The sequence below is a fragment of the Danio rerio genome, chromosome 23 (genome assembly GCF_052040795.2).
Source record: "Danio rerio strain M-AB ecotype USA chromosome 23, GRCz13ab, whole genome shotgun sequence".
Taxonomy (NCBI): Eukaryota; Metazoa; Chordata; class Actinopteri; order Cypriniformes; family Danionidae; genus Danio; species Danio rerio.
The window spans coordinates 27505024-27527790 of NC_141043.1; the positions used below are offsets into that span (position 1 = coordinate 27505024).

At 35.4% G+C, this 22767-nt stretch overlaps 3 protein-coding genes and 1 long non-coding RNA gene across 7 annotated transcripts in view; 1 reads left to right on the forward strand and 3 right to left on the reverse strand.

The window, feature by feature from the left end:
- spen (spen family transcriptional repressor) overlaps positions 1-11742 on the reverse strand; it is a 51599-nt gene extending 39857 nt beyond the window's left edge. For 2 of the 4 annotated variants that reach the window (XM_087307140.1, XM_087307139.1), the window contains exons 1-3: positions 11503-11742; positions 8566-8886; positions 3792-4412 (exon numbers count right to left, since the gene is read on the reverse strand). In XM_087307140.1, coding sequence (XP_087163266.1) covers positions 3792-4412; positions 8566-8886; positions 11503-11585 — 1025 coding nt within the window. In that variant the 5' untranslated portion in view covers positions 11586-11742. Of the gene's footprint in view, positions 1-3791; positions 4413-6806; positions 8887-11502 lie in introns of all 4 variants that reach the window. The other 2 variants (XM_087307142.1, XM_087307141.1) reach the window with 1 other exon arrangement.
- A 2196-nt stretch (positions 11743-13938) lies between these two features.
- On the reverse strand, positions 13939-16990 carry tmem82 (transmembrane protein 82). Its single transcript, NM_001199740.1, is given in 7 exon segments — positions 13939-14083; positions 14176-14357; positions 14691-15108; positions 15194-15371; positions 16014-16086; positions 16698-16784; positions 16900-16990. Coding segments are annotated over 6 exon segments (1017 nt in total). The 5' UTR covers positions 16783-16784; positions 16900-16990; the 3' UTR covers positions 13939-14002.
- Positions 16991-17357: 367 nt separating this feature from the next.
- On the reverse strand, positions 17358-22381 carry sult1st5 (sulfotransferase family 1, cytosolic sulfotransferase 5). The gene is given in 8 exon segments (NM_001199903.1): positions 17358-17551; positions 17660-17840; positions 21040-21134; positions 21214-21340; positions 21423-21520; positions 21776-21904; positions 21979-22134; positions 22333-22381. Coding segments are annotated over 7 exon segments (882 nt in total). The 5' UTR covers positions 22118-22134; positions 22333-22381; the 3' UTR covers positions 17358-17438.
- LOC100535539 (uncharacterized) lies at positions 18732-20280 on the forward strand. Its single transcript, NR_170129.1, is given in 4 exon segments — positions 18732-18992; positions 19296-19363; positions 19467-19492; positions 19798-20280. It is a non-coding gene; the product is annotated as an uncharacterized LOC100535539 (long non-coding RNA).
- Positions 22382-22767: the final 386 nt, after the last annotated feature.

The window sequence follows — 22767 nt, forward strand, 5'->3', positions numbered from 1 at the left end:
TATGTTTTTTCTGCTAGCTGATTTATGTCATATGTGCCATGTTGCAAAAGCTTACTATTGTGATAGAGGTGAGTGTGAGTAATTAAACTGAGTGCAAGTAATTAATTACGCTCTTAACTCCTTAAAAAGTCAGAATTCAGTGTTTGTGAGTTTGCTGGAACAGTCTTTCACTGACACTGAAGTAACAGTAGAACCCAAGATCCACAATTTCATTGCAAGGGAGGAAATGAAAGCTGTAAATCTCAATCTCTGCTTCTGATCCAGACACAAGCGTGTCTGCAGAGCAAGTTGTCTCTACCACATCTATTATGGATCAGCTGTGATAACCGCAGCTGTTCTTCAGTGTCTGTGTCACTGCTTAATGTACAGCGCTGACCATTACAGCCAACTGCAGGCCTTTCTGTTGAGCGCTTAAACACTTGTCAATCATAAGCTGTTTCCATCCACCTATTTTGAATATGTGCATTAAAAAAATTGGTTGATGGAAACACCAAGATGCACAGAATTTTTGAAAATGCGCATAAAAAAGTATGCGTATAACTGAGTAGGATAAACTTTTATTCGTTAATAAAGGATGCGCATAAACTACAATGGAAACACTTTTACCGGACAAATTCAAGTATGCGCATGTAATTTTGTTTAACATCTGAAATTTTATTTTTGTTTATTCTAAAACGCCTTAACCATTTCATTATTAGTGTTATTATATTATCAGTTAGCTCCAGAACTGTCAAGAGCGTCTGTGCTCTGCGTCTCATGCCTTCAAACGCCACCACACGTTCCTTGCATGTCGGCATCTTCTTCTGAGGTGCAAGTCATTTATTTAATAAGTAAAAGATTCACACAGCTTCTACCGCAGCAAATTGCGTTTTTACTTTTGATATTTGGCACCAGTAAATCAAATAAAAAACTGTGTGGTAAGCATCGTCAATGCACCGTGATATCAAACTTATCCAAACTGTGAGACCAAGTAGGTTCAGAGCCCTAGCTCACATCAGTATTCTTTATTCATTTATTTATTTCCTTTTAAGCTTAGTCCCTTTATTAATCTGGGGTCGCCACAGCAGAATGAACCACCAACTTATCCAGCATATGTTTTATGCAACGGATGCCCTTCCAACTGCAACCCATCACTGGGACACATCCATACACACACATTCACTATGGAAAATTTAGCTTGCCCAATTCACCTATACCACATGTCTTTGGACTGTGGGGGAAACTGGAGTACCCGGAGGAAATTCATGCAAACATGGGGAGAACATTTAAACTCCACACAGAAACGCCAACTGACCCAGCCAGGGCTCAAACCAGCAACCTTTTGCTGTGAGGCGATTATGCTACCCACTGCGCCACCATAATGCTCACATCGTCTTTCTTAAAATTAATTATTAATCTATGCAAGTTTCTCCCCAGAAAAAAATGTTTTGGTAATCTTAAATCAAAGTCTGACTGTTTGCAATATTCTTAACCACATTCTTACCGTTACTTTGCTATGAGGAACTGATACTCAAAAAAAAGCCCGGAACCTACTAATATTCAGTTTTAGTTGGAAGCAACTTTGGTTCATGTGGACTTTAAGAATAAAATGTTACAATGAGTGCACTACTTATTAGGGGTGTAACGGATCACGGTTGATCTGTTATACATACGGATCACAACCCAAGGTTCAAATTTGGAACACACATGCTCCGCCGATTAAAACCTTTTTTTACTTGTCGATTAATCCTAATTTGGTAATGATCACAGAGAGATCGGCTCTCGCGTCCTTCAAATAACATGTATGTGAGTATTTAGGCCTTGAAGTAAAATATAATGATGATGAAAAAGTTGTGGTGGGTTATTGAGATGTGGTGGGTTCTTAGTAGAGCTGCACGATTCTGGCTAAAATGAGAATCTGTGTGAAAATCTTAAAATAAAGATCAAGATTTTCTCACGATTCTGTAGATGTAAAATCAAGGTATGGTAAAAACAAACATATGGCACAACCTCAATAATAATATTATGTGTAGGTCTACTGGTTTCTTTAAATAATTCTATTCTACTTATAATAATTATGTTTAAGATATATGCTTGAAATCTGTAATATTAGACAATTTTATTCACTGGTAAAATCAGACATTTGCCATTATCAGATTATATTCAACAATATATAGGCTAGAGTAGCTATACTGACATTGTAAACATTTATTTTCATGCACAACTGTGAGTTCGCTATGAAAGAAAAAACATATCAAATGTCGTAATCATAACTCTAAAATGCGATACAATCATTTAAATGAAGTGCACACTTTCAGTTTCATTCTGACTGCTAAGTGCTTGTTCATACTTCGCACGCGGCTCCCAAACGATCACTCTGTGCCACAAACTGAATATTATTTACAACTGTGTTACCTGTTACTCGCAACATATGCAGGTTCTGTTCACTAAAGTAGACGCGCGCGCGTCTATCATTAAGTAGAGCGCGCGCGCGCCCTGTGATAACAGCTCACGGCTCAAAATTACATTTTTAGTGAATTATACCTTATAAATACAGTATGTGACTCATTCAACATCATTTAGAGGTGTCAATGTCACTGAATAACGTGTGTGAAACAATGAAAAGACTCGTGCAGCCGCCTTTTCTTCTTTCCTGAACTTGAAACTATGATTGGCAAATTCGTAGAAATGCTGGATTAAGATCATCTAGGGGGTCGAATCGAGATCTTTCAACGATTAATTGTGCAGCTGTAGTTCTTAGGTTATTAATGGTGCCGTCACTACTTGTTTAGCCGGCATTAATGCATTCACCTGCACAATTAGTCATTAAAAGATTGGGATCTCAACACTGGTGCAAAATAAATGATAAATTATGGTAATTTGCATACGTTTATTAATCCTTCGAACCGCTGCATTCAAATCTGTGTTCGAAAAACACAAAAACCAAGAAAGAGATTCAGTCTTTAGTGTTTTGAGTTAGTTATTAATTTACAAACAGTCAAACAACACAAAAGTACTGGGAAAACAGTTTATAGTTTAGAAATAACCACAGATGTTTATAGTAACGATTAAAAAAATAATCACTGTCATTAGCATTTAACTTGATGCTCAAAAATTGTAGTTGTAGGCAAAAACTACACTATTTAACCAATAGGTTTCAAACAACCAGACCCCATTTTTGGGTCAACCATCACTTTGTTAATAAAGCAACAAAACATTTATTTTCAAATTTGTTTCATTAGTTTTTTTTTTTTAAAGCTACTGCTAAATACACCTGCTCTAACCAAAAAATGAACTAAAGTTTGTTTTATTTGTGTATTTTGCATATTTGTAATATAATTCTTTGGTATCATTAAAAATATATATAACAAGAGTTTTATCTTCACCTACTTTGGCCGTTTTGTTCGCCCACTTGTTTTTCTTTTTTTAAATTTGGTTATTAAAATAAGAAAATTTGTTTGGCTGTACAGCTCAGATAAACTTTCAAAATAACAACAATACAAAAAAAATCCTTCTAAAATCGTGAATATACATGATACTATATACATGATAAAGAAAAACTTTGGGGTACTTAAATATATCATATATAGAAATCTAGATTCATGCATTTATCTATTCTTTTTTTAGGACAGCAATTCCTCCTCATTATTCCTTCCCAAAATGAACATAAGCGGGATTAAATTTAGTTCCTGTTTAAAGGGTGACTGTTATTACAACAAAAACAAAAAAAATTGTTGAACTCTTAAATTACTTCTCCATATTTTACCATTATAGATATGCTAATTGATATGCAGATGCTTGGTTGTGCTCACCTGCCACTGCCACTGCTGCTGGTACTGCTGACGGAGTCTGAGCTGGAGGAGCGACTGCGGGATCCTGAGCCACTGCGGGAGCGTGCCGGTCGCGCTGCCTGACTTTGCAACCTCTGTGGTGATGGATTGTGTGACTGTGAAGAGTGTGGTGATCTACTGCGACTGTGGTGGTATGTCCTTTCCCCACGTCTGCCTCTTTCTTCTCTGAATAAATCCCTATGAACCACACTGGCAAGTGTGAAAGCTTCACGGGCACGGGGCTCATAACGAGTCTCTGTAGTCTCAAAACGACTGGGGCTCCGGCTTCGTGAACCATAATAGACAATTCCTCCTGGTGTGGAGCCACCACTGCCTACTCCAGCGGCAGTACTTCCACCAGCACCACTGCTTCCTGCAACATTCCCTGCAACACCTATACTGCCCGCAGATGAGCTTCCTCCGATGCTTCCACTGGCTGAACTGGCACTCCCACTGGTTCCACTGAGGGCCCGGTCCCTAGAGTCTCTGTAATAATCGCTCTCATAGTGACGCTGCCGATCGAAACTAGTGCTGTTGCTGCTGCTACGCTCATGGTGTCCATAGGCACTGTGATCGTAAGAGCGTTCCCGGCTGTCCGAAGTCCTACATGACAAGAAAAGGGATGGAGGATGGCAAAGAAAAATGGAAAGAATGAAATGAATGTTATTTTCCATCCCTGATAGGTTTACGAGTCAAGTGACATGCGTTGAAGAGGTGATTTAATCAAAACATAGACTGCAGGTGCATGTTGGAAAGGTGCTTCCTTACAATTTTTTTTTCCTTTTATTGTAGCATTCAATACAAACATTCATATCAAGTCAAGACACCTTAGAAGGTTGTTTAGGCTCTTTATTTGCCATTTAAATTTTGCATTTCTGATATCATACTTAATCAATATTTAAAACTTGGGAGAAAAAAAATATGCATGACGAAAGTCATGCACCATGGTCAGTCACATTCCAAGTTACACAGGATAGAAAAGCAGAAATTACCATTTAATTAACTTTTTCTGTCTTTATTAAAGCAAAAAAACTAATTACTTTGTGTTTTGTAGCGAGAAACAGCAATTACAGAACTTGGTACATTTTTGAGATGACCAATTAGATGGAGCTAATTTATTATTTTACTATGCAAATAATAAAGGGTTTTTTTTTTGTTTGTTTGTTAATTACAAATTCTAAACAACCTACTTCCATCCTATGATAGCATGATACATTTGGGCCTTTTTTTTGGCGATTTAATTACTTAACAGGAATAAGGTTTCATAAATACAAAGGAGTCCTTCTCAAAGAATAAAATCAAAGCCACAGGTTATAAAAACTCATTATTATATTCCTTGAAGAAAGGTTTTTTGCAATAATAGGCTCCAACATAATTTGTTCAGGTCAGGCAGTAGAATAATGATTTGTATTTTGAGTGATCCTAAACCATGCTTTAAGGAATAAAATCTTGCAGAAAGGGACTGAGTAAAGGAGACGCTACACTAAACTTAAAGATTAAGGTTTTAGTAAACCTTTAATATAAATTACTAATATAACAATTTCATGGTTTCCGCTACATTCATTTTGCCATGGCGGGGCGCCACACTAAATTTCATCCCGCCACGGCTGCATTACAGCTTCTTATTCAAAATATTCTGTCGTTTTTTTAAATAGCGGGTTAAAAATCGCACCAGAAACGTATGAAACGGTAAGTGAATAATACCAGCGCAAACTTTTCTGTGACTGTAGTAGTGCTGTGCGTTCTGTTTAACCCTTTAAGGTGTTGTGCTGACTGACAGACTGACTTGACAGGTGCATGAGACCAGCAAACACGGCCTAGCTTTCAGTTATGATGAACACAGTTTCCATATACTTTATTTATAGATAAAGGTCTGTGGCTCTGCATATAATGACTTTATCTTGCTGAAGTTTATAGCCGTTTCACTTTACTTCAGGACGCATTAATGCCGTGGTCTGCAAGTCTATCGGAGACATTCATAAATATTCCTAGCAAATCTAATAAATGTTGGTGACATATTCTGTACATAAACACACTAAATCACACTTTAGCCGCATTTTTTGAGGGCGCGCAAGAAAATCTGCACTTGAGCAGCGTATATTTGAGATGCGCAAGAAGTTTTGTGCACGAACAGGAAATTGGTGCTCAGGCAGAGATCGACATGCTCTTAGGCTATTACATGAATGCGATCTCGCCGTAATACTGCGCCCACAACATGTATTGGTGGATCTGTGTAAAATGGCCAACAGAGTCTGCTGCCATAATTGGAATTTTGCGTCAGGTATTTTGTTTTGCAGAGGAAAACAAATATTTATATATTGGGGACCCTTCCCTTGCAAGAGAGCCACCAATAGCTACAATTATCATTAATAATATAAACAATCAGAAACAAATGACTAATAACTGCATGGTTTCTTAGCAACATAAATAATTGTGCATTAGCCATTTATATTGTAAGTACTTCCAATTTATACAGGGGTTAAAATAACAGCTGGCTGACAGCCCTAGTTAATTTGTTGGCTTTCCATCAAAAAAGATGCTTTTATTTAGTGAAAGTCAGCTGTGTAACTTGATTGTGATCAACATTTATAGTAAATAGTCCACTCCTGTAATTTTCACAAGAACTGACAAACAGTGGTGACACATTGCATCACAACACTCCACAGCTCATTTGCCATCTCTATTTCCATAGAGCTGTTATGTGTTTGGTCAGCTTTGCTGTAGTTAAAGTCATTTGAACCTTTTGCTTTTAATATGTCTCGAACACTATTCAAATTTTTCACGTAGGTAAAGCAGAGAGGCAAAAAGCCAAGGAGTGTGAAATAGAGTGAGAATCAGGAAAGGGACAGCAAAGTGAGGTAAAATTCTGAAAATGCCAACAAGCTACTAAAACAGCCTGTTTAACAGCTACATCTGTTAGTGGGAGATGGAAAGAAGACAGGGGATCAAACTAGGGGTTAGAGAACAGCTAATATACACAGGGCAGAACATACCAACCTTTTCAGACAGCGGTAACCCGACCTACAATTCCAAATACAATTTAGGGAGACAGAACTTTGTGAGCAAAAAAGGGGATTAAAAATGTAGAATGTAAAAATGGTAAGAAAAAAAAACGAAGTAATCCTTAGCTTTCAGGATCCAACATAATAGTTTGGCCAAAGGAATCCATGCTTCTTAAAAAGAAGGAAAAAGTCAATATCGGTATGGAAAAAGCGTATGGAGGTAAAAGTCAGGAGGTAGATTGTCCATCTCAAGTTCATTGCAAAAAAAAAACGTCATCAGATAAAAAAACAGGCTGTACAAAAATAGTCCAAAAACAAAATAAATCCATAAAGTGGTTCTTAACTTGCATTCATTTTGTTCTTTATTTTCATTAGTCCGTTGAAACAAATTTGTCACTGGAGAAGAGCTTGTCACTGGAGCTTTTAAATCCTTCTTTGGTAAGTTAAAAAAAATAACTGTTTTCACATTTGAATCTTCTCCATCACATCTTTATGGCTGAAAATGTTCACTTTAGAGATATCCCACCAGAACGTAGCAATATTCTTAACCCTGTGACATTAATAATCCAAGTCAACTCTGAAAACATTGGGTGTTTGATGTTTTTCAAATCCCAGTAGAATCTTTATTGATGTTTGGAAAAAAAAAAAAGAGATCAATAATCCATTGGCATCAAAATAGTCCATAACGGGAAACCGACTTTCTTCTTAATCGTAGTGTATCCACAGTCTGCTATAGTTCCTGATCCTTTATGGGACTTTGTAATCCAATGGCATATTTCATATCCATTGTGAGAAGTCTTTGGCCTTACAGGAGTACCTCCATTCCTTACTTTGGATCCAAAAATCAGTTCATTCTACAGTAAATTAGATGATGCGCTACGTTAAATCCACCCTTTTTCTTTGGCGTTTGCAAAAAAAAGTAAAAATGAACTTAAATGGTCTGGAAATAAGTAATGAATAAATAAAGAGGTTTGCTCACTGTGTTTCTGTCACATTCTACCATGTTGACCAATGGCAGAAGTCTCCCTTGGAATTAACAACAAAACCCTACCATCACAAACAATCCAGAAAAAAAAAAAAGAAATAAAACTGAAGTGATAGAAAATCCTTGTCATTTGGGTAGTATTAATCCAGTGTGATTAAGAATCCAGAGAATACCATCCAGAGTACTCCAGATCATGGAAGGGAAAGAACTGATCTTAAACCACCCATTTCAATAATCCAATTAACAATCAATGGGTCTTAATTGATCAACACTGTAAATGTGTTACAATAACAGAGAAAAACACATGTAGTAAGACATTAATCCACCTTGGCCGGTACAGTACTCCACAATCGGGCAATTCCAGGTCAGGCCATGGTCATAGATTCACTCTGACTTCCAGAAATCCCAGAATAATTTGATATCCGAAACATGCCCTGGATTCTCTTCGCAGTGATATCCAATTCTGAGAGAATCCCCATGCAGAGGTACGCTAAGCTCTACATAACGATTATGAATTTCGGTGCATGTTCACCATGCTTTGACAAACTTCATAACTGGCTCGCTTTACACGGTGAGTGATGACAGACCTCAACCATCAAAGCGTGATGCCCAAATTACTACCCTCCAGTGTGTTCTCTTAATTTCCCATATGTCCCCCGCCCCCAAAACAATAAATTAGCCCAATTAATGACGGAAATAATTGGGAGGGAGAGATGAGTTACAAGAAACGAATGGTCTCCCTGCCTTCAGAAAAACTATATCCACTTACCCGTCTAGTCTGCGTTCAAAGCGTCCCTCTCTGCTGTGAAGTGACACAGAGGGCCCATACACAGGGCCCCCTGCCCCCCTTGTGAACCCTGAAACATCCCGCCCACGAGTGGCTATGGACAGGCTATCATCCAGGCCTCGAGCTGCACTGGGTATAGTTCCTGGTTCATTGTAATCGGTGCGAAGGTCCCTGTCTCCCATCTTGTTGATAGAATTATGAGCTTTCTGAGCACTCTTAATGTCCACAAAATCCACAAAAGCTGCCACTCCACCTTCCGATCCACGTTTAGGGAGAACCTTGACACTCTCCACTCGTCCATACCTGAAAAAAAGAGAACACAAAAAGCATTAACTATTTAGCCATCACTAAATGAACTTCATATTTGCAGTCAACGATGTTAAAAAAACAAACAAAAAAAACATCTTGTATACTGCCAATCTGCAAAGGTCAGAATAGATGGTGCAAAAGCCTGAGTGAAAACAAACCTTCATGCCAGTCATTTGTGCAAATTGTAAATAAGGCTATTCAAATAAAACAGCCTGTCTCCTGCATCAACTCTCAAAGATCTCTCAAAGCACAGTATGAATGGAATAAACCATATGCCAGTAATGCCTCCTTTCATTTGGCTATTTAAAATAATTACAAAAAGAAAAAAATATATATCAGATTTTGATGATCCATGTCTGGTGCACCAAAATAACCAGAGCAGCCTTTTTCTTCAGTGATTTTTATCAAATGTATAGATTTCGTTTAAATGTAATGCTTTTTTCTATGTCATACTATCCTTTGTACCTCTTTACTAGGTTTCATAAAATTACATCCCCTTTTTTACATCCCAATTTTTGTTCTGTAGAAACTTTGACATATAGTGCTTGTATAAACTACATATGCATTTATTAAACATTATATGCATTAATTAAACATTAATTTGCTGTCAATCATCACAAGAATAAACAAAACATATGTAAATGAACGTCAGGCGTTCATGAGGCTTAAAACAACACTTGGTTTGCAAACTATAAACAATAGGCATTCAAATTGTGCTCTAGGTGAGCAGCTGTCTGACACACCAGTTCTCACACTCACAACACAATCTCCGTCGCCATTTTACAAACCTATTCACACTGCTTATTCATTCTCCCGTCCCCCATCTTCAATAAGTACCTCTGCCGCACTGACCTGAGCTTTGACAGTCACCGTACACAAATCACTTCAGGGTACTTAAATATGTCCCATTTTATTTTAGAAATCTAGATTTATGCGTTTATCTCTGGTTTTCTCGGACAACAATTCCTCCTTTATTATTCCTTCCTAAAATGAACATAAGCGGGATTTAATTTAGTTCCCGTTCAAAGGGCGACCGTTATTACAACGATTCAAAGCTAACTTAAATGGACAGGCATTTAAACAAAAGGCTGCCGTTGAGACAACAAAGCGGTGGGTTCAAAATGAATTAATTATTTACTCAATCTTTTTTGCAGGTTCTTATATTAGCGTACCTCCTGTGTGCTCAACTCGCAAAGTAATACCTTAGGATATTGAGGCATGTTCATTAAACTTAAGTCCGAACATCTGCATTAATCAGGTACATATCTTTCAAAAATACCATTACAATAAGTTTGGTCACACCTGCATTTTTAAACGCTAACCTTACCTTGGGGTGTTTGAGCGTACGTGTAGGTAATGAATGTGGTCAATAATGGAAGTCAAGACAATCAAGGGAATTTCGTACACAATAAACGTTGTTTCAAAGCAGATTTATGAAAATGTATATCTTAATGCTTCAGAAAGCACGAATGATAATACAGTTTGAGTCATAATATAGTTTACATTTTGCGACGGTGTAAACAATCGGACAATTTAGATTTGCTCAATATTATCGCTTTCAGTGGCTAATTAATGTGGGTAAAGTTTGGATATGTTAAAAATATATAGCCTATATATGATGTGTGATAATGTACCTTTATGATAATATAAACAATCACGTACGTTGGCCATTTAAATTAAGTAATACACAATACTGCGATGTCACTACTGGGATCCATCTCGCCACACTGTTTCCGACATGAACTTAGATAACAGATTTACACAATTTAGTTTCAAGAAACCGTGTCATTATGACTCAGTTATGCATTCCAACCATAAATCAGGTGACTTTTGAGTGAATTCAACGACACCTGAATCCAAGGGTCAGAAAAATAATAAAACTCTCCAGCATGCGAGTACAACGTGCAGACATTGTTGGCTTTCTATCCGTTTTAACACTAAGAAAATCTAAAATCATTCTTAATGCCACGATTTGTGAGTATAAATTATTAATCTCACCGCTACAAAAGTTCTGACAACTTAAACGTCAGGTTGAAGTAAACTGCTGCCACATGTTTACAGAGTGACAATCATAATTTGCATTAAAGTTTTTATTTATAGACGTCCACTCTGGTAATGTTTAACTTCTTGAAGATGCAGCCGCTGACGGTCACCGCTCTCCTGACATTCATGACATCTGAGCTGAATGCTCAAAACAACACCCACTGTATAATGCCTTTTAGTAGACACCATATAGCCAAGTTAATTCAACTAGCGTGCAGCCATCGAGCAGTAGATTTTAAGTGCCTTTAAGTACTGCTGCTGACATCTAGGATGCATATTAAAGCTGAAGCCAACAATTTTGAAGCAACACAAGTAACGTGCTTGTATGCGACCCTACGTGCTAATTAGCAACCTAGCGACGACTGCGACTCTAGAAAGCTAACTCACTAGCCAGCGTATGTTAAGTCAGCCAAAACAAGCCAACTCCATAGCAGCGTTCCTGCGAAAGTTGCTCCGCACATTTACGTTGTTCAACTCTACACCGGTGTGCCGCTATTGTTTTCGCCCATTCCCTCGAAGAAAGCACATTGCTGGATGTTGCCTTGCTCTCAGCAAATCGTCACTTACCGTTTGAAGTGCTCGATAATTTTTTCCTCTCGTACATTTTCTGGTAAATTTCCCACCCATAAATGTCTGGTTTCCCGGACCATACTGCGTGGTGGTGTCCCCCGGTCATACAGAAGATTTTACTGCGTTAAATCCGACTGAATATGTTAGGATGAGGCGAGTAGTTCCTCTGACTCGACACTACGATTGGACCCGCTTGCACTTGAAAGCTGTGTTGACTACGAGCGCCTGAACCTTGCTGTCGAGGAGCGCGCTCCGGTTCATGACGAGATCGCGCATATGCAATGAGCAGCACCCGGAATACCACATGGATCAAATCGGACAAGACGTGTTCCCTTCAATTTAAATGTTAAAGCTGCACATCCTTTGGATTATTTCACAGGTTAAGATTGAAAGGTAAAATCTCAGATTGCAGTTTAACATTTTACAGGCTATTGGCAAAAGGACTTTTGAAAGCAAGTTACTAATAGTTTCTGGGGTGTTACAATGAGGTTTACCACAAACTATTTTCAACAGTCAGTGGCTGGACGGTGTTCACAGTAGTAATAGCTTTAATACTGCTGCTTTGTATACGTTTGCACATCCATTTGTTTTCCCCAACACCCGTGTGGAGATCGTTTTTGACCTACTACTTGCGAGTTAAAACAATATACGTCACGAGAGACTCTGTTGTTAGATAAACTATTTATTTCACCTAGGCATGATTGAATTAGCTGAGCGATTCTCTCAATATAACAAGCCCCGCCTTTATGGGAGATAAATGCAGTAGTCAACATTTGGAGTGGATCAAAATCGTTTTAAGACAAGAATGGGTATTGTTCAGTTTTTTAGGAGATCTTTGATGAAAGGTTTTGATTCACATGACTAGTATAATTAAATATATTTCTCATAACTACAAAGATAAGAACGATTACGTTTACATGTTTATCAAAAAGACAGGCATCCTGGTCAATGCAAGCTTAATTATTAATAATAGTACAGCCTACTGACAAAAAGATCATTAGATCATATTTTAAATAGGCTAATGATGATCATTCCACATATTGTGGTGATTAATAATCCATTAAAGCAAGAGACAGAATGACAATCCCATAACATTTCCGTATAAAAAACAGCATTTGACTGTTTTCCAGCTATGCACGAGGCGTGTGATTTGATTCACGCATGCGCCAGAATGCGGCAAAACAGGGACCGCAATGGATGAATCGCGCTTGCGCTTTACACGCCCACACAGAGTTCTGACAAAGAGCAATTACAACCCCTCTGACTGGCAGAAAATTCTGGAACTTGTACTGAGGTGGATGCTTCTCAAGCTGGATCTTGAGCAAGCCACAAAATCTTCAGATTCAGTCTTCACAGGATTTATACATGGACTTCCTGGATCTTCCTAAATCCTTAATATTTATGGAAAAGAAGTAATAAAATGTAATTCTTTTGGGATTGGATTTGAGATTGGTTGCACACTGGAAATACAAATGCGCACTTCAGGCCTAAACCGTAGGCTATTGTTGCATGTTATACAATAAATGAATCCCCTGGATACTCGGACACCACTTGTTCCTCTTTTTTCCCTTTAATCAACTCGAGACGGTGTGGCCAACGTCTACGGACATGAAGGCATTTACTGCTTTATTAAATTGTTAAAACAAGTTTAACATATGTATTTATCCATGGAATCGATGGGATTATAAACAAAATATCGGCAGAATGTGGAACGTGTATGAAAGAAATTGTCCATGTTTAGTATGAGCGCCTTTAATAACGCATGAAAACATCCTGGAGCAGAACAGTCACCGTGGAGAATTAAACACGTACCTCTTAAATACCAGAGAGATTTATGCGTCACAAACAAAACATGCACTTGATCTTCTTGAATGTTCAGTCGGTGTTTTTTTGGCGCCAGTTATCGAAAGAATGTTCTCTGAAATATGACGCCATTTTGAGCATAACCCAGTGTAGACAAAACCCAGCAAGCACAACAAAAGAAACAAGAGCATTGCGGCCATTTTGTTTCCAATGTAGCTATTTTTAGGTTCAAGTTCAGTTTAACTGCTTTGTGCTTGACTGCTTCCAAAAAAGCCCGACTGAATTAAATTGTTACATGCTCAAAATGTTAAAACCCAGTAATTATTTTGTTAGTGGAACTGTCTTTACAGTGAATAACAGTAACTATTATTTTAATCATGGAAGACTTCTCCAATTCTGTTTTCATCCAAAATAGGCAGAACTTTACTTTGTGGCAGTGTTTGATAATGTTAGACAAATATACATTATCTGAACAAACCAAATTATATATTTATTGAATTCACCATGCACTTATTCAGTATTTATAGATTTATTATTCTGATGATGGCATTCATGTTTTGTTTATGTAGCCTAGTAAGAAAATATTGAAAGATTAAAGCATTCATAATAGCAAGGACAAAATAGCACATATATCTTAAATAATACTTTAATGTACACTATTTCATAAAGGCGGATACAATTGATAAAGTGAAGTTCAATCAAATTTTCCCAGTTTCCTATGTTCTCCTTGGTTACCAGGTCTTTTAATTTGTCCTTTAGGCTCATGGCTGGTATGCTGCAAAATACAAAGTGTTTTTACATTTAATGCTCTGAATATTTCTTAAATATATTCTCTGGAGAGATCAGCAAGCAGTTGTTAGCTCTAACCTGATATATGGCTTCCAAGAGGTCTTGAGATGGTAACAGACATGCAGCTTCACCAATAAAGCAGATTATAACATGGAGGACATCTGACCAAGTTCCCACTGTAATCAGTAACACGAAAAGCCCACCTAGCCGCACAACAACCGTATTGACAATCTGTTGACCAGGCTGTTGTCTCCGATCCTCTGAAAGAATTATTACACTTATTAGACTCAAATGATAGCATCAAATGTGCTTAGTGTTGTTCAAATGTTTGTTGTCTGTGTGTTTTCCCAGGACACATTTAATTGTTTGATAAATGTTGTTCTTTTAAACTTCAAGAATTCAGTTACTCTCAATATTAATGACTGCAGATAATTTGCTACAATATAAATAATTTACTTAACATACTATAAAACAAAAAAATTATTTCACCCAATTTTTTTTTTTAATGTGTGATTTTCAGAATTAGTTTTGTTTATATGCCTCTATGAAAATTCTACTAAAATGTATTTAGTCTAACCATTTGCTTGTCTTACCATTCATATATACAACTAGCAGTGAGTAGCAGATTGTGAGTGGGGTCCAAAATCTCAGAGCCTCAGTGGTTGAAAGAAAGTGTTGGTTTATGTTTGATATGGCAGCAATTCCAGATACACTAAAAGTTATAATCAGGGCAGTGCAGAGCCAGGTTAATATAGAAGCACCAGTGGTTAAAAGCCCAATGCATAGTCCACAATAACGTTGTGTGCTGTGTATTGGATACATTGAATTTACATGCCGCCATACTCTACTGCACCGGGTAGCCAAGAACCAGCTAAGTCCAACTGCAAGAGAAAGGCTTAGCCAGCCTTGTGGTGCCCCCTCATGGAGAAATTTAAGGCTGCAGGTTAGTGCGCAGCCCAAGGAGAACTGGCACTGGACAAGCAGCAGTAACACTGGGTCAATGATTGAGTCCTAAACAAAAAGAACAATATTTAATCTAAATGATAAGCTGTCAAGCAGAAATGTATTTATTGTCATAAATCAATTTTGTCCATACTGATCCTCCTGTGATCCGTGCTGAAATGGCTCTGAGGGAGAACTCTAAAACCACCAGTGATGCAACACGAGACCCCACAACAGAAAGAACCGCTGTAAGGATCCAAAACTGAATTTTCTCTGTTAGTCCACCGTTTAGTTTGTTCTTTGGTTTAAGGTCTTTGTCTAGATCTGCAATACTTAAAACAACAGACAAGTGAAACTTACAAAAACTTTAACACAAAACATTGTCTCCATCCATATACAGTTGAAGTCAGAATTATTAGCCCCCTCTGAATCTTTTTTTATTTTTTAAATATTTCCCAAACGATGTTAAACAGAGCAAGGAAATTTTCACAGCATGTCTCATATTTTTTCTTCTAGAGAAAGTCTTATTTGTTTTATTTTGGCTAGAATAAAAGCAGCTTTTAATTTTTATAAAACCATTTTAGAGACAAAATTATTAGCCCCTTTAAGCTATATTTTTTTTCGATAGTCTACAGAACAAACCATCATTATACAATAACTTGCCTTATTACCCTAACTGCCTAGTTAACCTAATTACCCTAAGCCTTTAAATGTCACTTTATGCTGTAAAGCAGTGTCTTGAAAAATATCTAGTAATTTATTATTTACTGTCATCATGACAAAGATAAAATAAATCAGTTATTAGAAATGAGTTATCAAAACGATTATGTTTAGAAATGTGTTGAAAAAAATCTTCTCTCAGTTAAACAAATTGTGCAAAAAATTTAACGGGAGCTAATAATTCAGGGGGTTTAATAATTCTTACTTCATCTGTACCTCTATTTGCATAGCACATGTTTAAAATGAATATTTACCTCTGTGCTTCAACAAACAAGAACGTTTTTAAAAGATTACGAAGGACCCAGATCCCACAAGCACCCACAAGCCCTGTGATAAACAAGAAACATGATGCATATTAGGTGATTTGATTTCATATAGACCATAAACATAGAGTGAGTCTATTTTAGTGTTTCAGACTTCTTTTTTTAAAAAACAAAATCTCAAAATATTGATGAACAAATGTCCCACTGTACATGTCAAAGTGAAACAACATCTATATTTTAACATGATATGAAATTGTTCAAAAGAATAAGTAATCCTGTTACATTTGATTATATTTTTGAAATAATAAAACCTAAGGCTTAAGACAATGTATAAATATTTACAATAGCGATTTATTAGCACTTTAGAGGTGCACTTAGTCTTTTGATATTAATGTTAAACCGAATGGCATTTTAGTGGGTGTCTTCTGTAAATCATAATACAAATATTTGACAGCCATTAAATAGAACACATTATGAACAGAAATATTTTAAACCTGTATTATGCTTCAGTAGTTTTAAAGTTTAAGTCATAACTAGATTATCCATATATTATTAGATATTTGTGTAAATAGGTTATTTATTGCCAATGCCAAAAACATTTCAATGTTATGATGACAATATATTAACTCCTTTAATATTTGACAGTTGTAATAAATCATTCTTTTCATGACTCACCTTGTAAAGCACTATGTAAAGGAATAGCATTTGGTGTTAGCCAAGTAGGTACACTTGGTACAAACCAAGAAAGGAAGGACAACATGCCTATGAAAGTGAGAAATTGTTTAATGTGCCAACGATTTTGTTCACATACTTGTCAAATTGGTCCCATATACACACAAAATAAATCGTCAAAATGAAAAACATCAATATCACTGACCTTGTTTTGCTATATTCAGTGGCGTTGTTTGCGAAGCTCACTCACGGAAGAACTTTATCAGGAGCATTACATGAGTTGGAGGTTTGGCAGCACAGGTTTAAAGGTCACTAGGCCTTGATCACTTTTTACAACTGAGAGTATATTTGTATCTCTGCCGACACAATATTTTTTTTAATAATGCATTTCTTTTTTTTTAGCCATTAAGGTTTTTAAACCACTTCTATTTTAAACCATTACATTTATGCCCTCTGATTGGGTGTTATTTTAATTTTAGTAAACAGATAATATGTATACTGTGCATCCCAGAGATATGAAGCTAGCTGACCTTTATACTGGATACAAGAGCTTTAAACCTTCAACATCTACAACTCATTCAGTATTACATTAAAATTACATATTGTTGACAAATTAAGAACAATAAATTACACACAAAATAACTAAATTGTCAACACAAATTATTACATCATTGTTATATTTATTCATTTAGCTGACACTTTTATCCAAGTTTCATGGACTGAAAGACACTCCATTTCACTATTTTATATAGTGAAGCGTATTGGAAGAGGACAATCCTCCATCTTTTTCTGGTAATGTTCATCAAATGCAGCATTCTCTTCAGCACTAAAGTGATTCTTCCAGTCTCCAACCTCACCTGTAGGATAAAATAAACTCAAATCATAAAGCAACACCCATTTAGCAGCAATAGCATGAATAAGTTATAAAAAAGTATCAAATAGAAGTTCTTTAAAACGAAAATCACCTTTTCTCATGAACTGAGAGGCTGTACGATCAAATATTGTATCTGGAAGAGTTGAGTAGTTTGCCATGGGGTTTTCTCGCATAACAGAAAAAGTTGTCATTTGGACAATATGATCTATTGTAGATTCTGATAACTGTCGTCCAAGGAATTGAGCAGTCCGGGTCACTTCACGAGCAGGGTCCTGTAATTATAGCTAAATTATACAATATGCTCAATTTTAGCTTTAATTTTTCAGACATGTAGGCTTCAGCAGTGGTGGAAAGAGTACTGAAAAACCATACTCAAGTAAAAGTATTACTTACCCCAAAATGTAGTGCAAGTAGAGTAAAAGTATCTGTTGAACATATTACTCTAAGTATGAGTAAAAAGTAGCCCTTTTTAAAGTACTCAAGAGTAGTGAGTATTACACTGTGAAAGGTTGGTGCTTCAATATGCAATAAATTCAATAAATGGGAACATTTATTGATTGTTCATTTGGTCAGTTCAGTCATCATACAGTAAACATTCGTCATCTTCTCATCAGTGACATGCAGTCTAAACAGTCACTCAGTCATTCTGTGTAACAATTGTCATGAGGTTGTTCTGCAAAAGGCAATCTTCTTTGTGCGATTTGATTGGATGGCAATCACACAACTGATTATTCTACTTCTTGTACTCTACTTCTACTTCTTCGCTATATTAGCCAATCACCATAGAGTATTTGTATGCATCATGAGTATTTGTAATTTGTTACTTCACACCACTGGGCTACAGTAATAAGAAAGTAAACACTGATCAGCAAAATTATGATGACCACCTGCCTAAAACATTATTAAAATGCACTGACAAAACATAACTCATCAGACTACGGGACATTTATATTTAAGGTATTTTTGATGGTGGACTGTGGCACTATAGTCTCATTGACTTGACTCCAGCTACGCAGGTAAATGAGAAAGCCTTTGTTGTAAGGGTTATCGGTTTCACTGTAAAAAAAATGAATCTTGAGGCTTGTAATTTTCATTAAAAAAATTGATGTGGTCATTAAAAATAATGGTCATATTTTATTTTAAAAATTGATATTCTGGATTTATTATAAAATATTGAGAATATTTTGCTAATAAAATCAAGAGATACATTTTACTTATTTTTTAAAGGAAACCAGTTCAATTATCAGCCTTAATTTGAGAAACAAATTAAGCTGATAAAATTGAGGAAAGATGGCTTCATGTTTATTTTAAGAAAATTGACTCAATTATGTGGATTTGATTGAGATGTTTGCAGTTGAATCTCAACAACGGCAGTGACCTGATGACACTTTGAAGAAGCACATCAACAGTGAGCATGTTAAGAGGTAAGCATTAACAGTTTATCATTTTTATTGTCTAAAATAAGATCTTTCATGAAAGCCACATGCTGTTCAAGCTTGTTCTGGAGCCTAGTTTGGTCAAGCAACATTTAAGCGGGGTGGACAAACAACAGTGAACTTGGTTAGCTTAAGCTAGTATGTTAGCTATATAGCTATTCAATGGGGTTATGCACAGCTAGTGTTTTTCCATTTAATAAGGTTCTTTTTAAAAGCTTTGATGATGTAATGCAATTAACTGTGTTTTATATAATAGTATATAAATACTAATATTTGTTTGCTTTTTTTCAGATTAATGAAAAAAATGTTTACTGTATTTTCCTACAAAAGAGGAGCAGTTTATGGGTGCTATACAGCAGGTATTTTTTATCATGTTATTTGTGTGTTATTATTATTAGGCAATATTACTAATTTCTATACTTGTTTGACCTCACATGTTGCTGGTGTATTTGTTTGAAAAAGAGGAAGAGCTCATTCAGGAGTGCAAAGTAAGTGTCTTAAACTGTTTCAGATACTTATAGTTTTCTGAAAACTGCCTTTTATATTTTTGCATTTCTACAAAAAACAAAAATATAACACAAACACTACATTGTTGAATGCACTATTCCTTGTTGAAATATGTTTGTTTTTATAAACTTATTTCTTTGTACCCTAGTATACATTTAAAAACACCCTGTTTATTATTAGTCAAAATACTTGTATACTTGTGCTATAGTGTAAGTCAGCAATGTGTAACATTTTGAATTTACAATTGCATAATTTCATAATAATAAACATAATGTTTATTTTACAGTGTGGGAATGCACAGAGAATTGCTGTCTGCAAGAGGGATGACCAACCATGAGGACTTCTGCATTGTATTGGATGATGAGTGAGTCATGGCTGGCTTGGAAAATCTAGAATTGCTGAACTGGATTTATACAAGTATTCCCCAAATTAAAATAACCTTAAAACAAACTTATAAGTTTCTGACACAAAATCAATGTTACAAACTTTTGGGGAATTTTCACTACATTGACTGATTGTGTTGCTATTATTTTAAGATACAGCTTTTATACTGGTTTTATATGTTGTGCAATTCTCTCAGAGTTTGTCTAAAATGTGAATATTCCTACAAAAGAAAGTTGACAGAGCATTTTTTTCCATGACATGGATAAAGGACTTTTTTTTCAGAGCTTAACATTGCTGTAAATTTTAAATAAATATGTTTTAACAAATTGTATGTACCATTTTGTTATCAGTGGAACATGTAATAAAATATATTTGTCAAAAAATGCATTGTGTATGTATTTCATTATAAATTATATATATATATATATATATATATATATATATATATATATATATATATATATATATATATATATATATATATATATATGTTACATTTTATGAATAAGTATTTTTTATCAATAAATGAGTAAATGGTGGTTTATTTGCTTAAATTATATAAGCACATTCCACTAATAGAGTTAAAATCATCATCTATCACTCAAAAAACCTAGTAATTTTCACATGATTCTTTTAAGTGGTTTTTGCTAAATATATATATATATATATATATATATATATATATATATATATATATATATATATATATATATATATATATATATGAGTAAATTGTGATGGATTTGCTTAAATTACAAAAGCACATTCCACTAATATTATTAAAATCCTCATCTAACACTTAAAAAATTAGTAATTTTCACATGATTCATTTCAGTGTCTTTTGCTAAAAAAAATCACGTTTTCAAACTACTTAAAAATAATATGTGCAATAGTGTTACCACAATTTTTTTTAAAATAAATAGCACATATGATTTTTTACAGTCCATCTTTGGACCATTATTGGTGTAAATGCAGCTCACCGGTGAGCGGGGGGCAGCCTACAATACCTGCCCTTATTAATTTCATGATTACGCATATTACCAAAAAATATTGTAAAAATGATTCCACCCAGACTTTAACATGCCCCCTTTGAGCTCCCCATAACACTTTGGCTGAATGAAGGCTTTGTAGAAAGTAGATTGACCTCTTTCATGTCTTCAAAGAACATGTAATGGATTTTCCTTTTGTGCCTTTCCCTCCAGTATCCTTTCACATGATCAAACCAGGATCCCCATACCACTGAAAAAAAATTTAAATATTAGGAGATAACTAAAATTGTCTTTGTCTTATTTAATAAACAAACCGCAGCATGGCTTACATTGTCCTTTCATGAACCTCTCCAGATACTGTTTCCATGGACCAGGCTCTGGCTGTCTTAGATTCATGCGGTCAAAATGATAAAATGATACCACACTGTCTTTCGGATTACGGGCCACATATATAACCTATGGAGAAATAAAGGTTTTTTTTGGCATATAGTTAATGTACAATTTTTAAGTGCTTCACAAAAAACCTTTTTCTTTTAACCTTGCATCCAGCATTCTCAAAAGAACGAGGCAAAAGTTGGATGGGAAGATGAGTTTTGATAACACGAGGGGGATCCATAGTCTCCAGCTTAGTTATACCTAAAACAATATAAATAAAGTATACACTTTATATATATAGGCTATATATATATATATATATATATATATATATATATATATATATATATATATATATATATATATATACATATATATATACATACATATACAGTACATATATATATATATATATATATATATATATATATATATATATATATATATATATATATATATATATATATATATATACACACACACACGTTACAAAACCGTTGTTTTATCTAAACATACCTGCGTTTGAACCATCTGCTGCGGTCATCTCTAAAAACGGCATGCGCACCTGAGTGGGGGCGCGCTTACACTTGTCCACATCTCCATCATTCAGAATTAGATCCACGACTTCCTGTATCCATGTAGTCCCTTTTACAGACGACATGACTATTAAAAGATTATTTACATAGCATTTTGTTGTTTTCAGTGGTTGTGTACTCTACCTGATTTAGGATAAGTGGCAATGAGCAAATCCTCCTCTGACGCCTGGAACTGCTCCACTCTTGTCCAGTTCTTGACTATCCGCTCTGGAAATGGGACACCCTGAATTTGACGAATAGTTTCGCTTGTTCTCCGGCTCATATTTTCCAAATCCTTCTCTGTAATTTAATATATAGCCATTTTAATATTTGTTCACCAAAACAGATAATAGCGAGTTTTATATAAGAGCTTGGTCGTCCAGTTTCCTTCTTTAATTAGCAACCTTTAGCTTTGCCTGACCAACATAGCCGATGATAATGCTTCATTTTTAAACTAAGAATACGATTTTTTATCATTTCATTATTATTAGCAAATACCTTGAGAACCTTGACCTGACGCAGAGAGGGAGGGTACGTGATGTGTTTTGTTGGACTGGTCTGAACACTTTCTACTGCGCAGCTCGTCTGCGCACTTTCTATATGCAACCTAGCATGACACGTCAAAACTTGCAAAATTATTTTTCGATAATTTTAACTAGTATAATGTGCAGCAGAATGATTGAACACTACTTGAAATACCCTAAGCACATTGTTCTTTAATAACAATTTTTTAAATAGCTTTTAAAAGCATTATTCTTAATCAGAAAAGACATTTCCACAACAAAGTTTAATAGTTTAATATTTTTTGCTTAAATGTATCTTATGTTCTGTTCTGTTTATATGTGAACTATAGCCGGTTCTTCACCTCTAGTTCATTAGATGTGCTCTTATGTGCTAATGACAATTATAGTCAAATAAAAACATAATAATAAA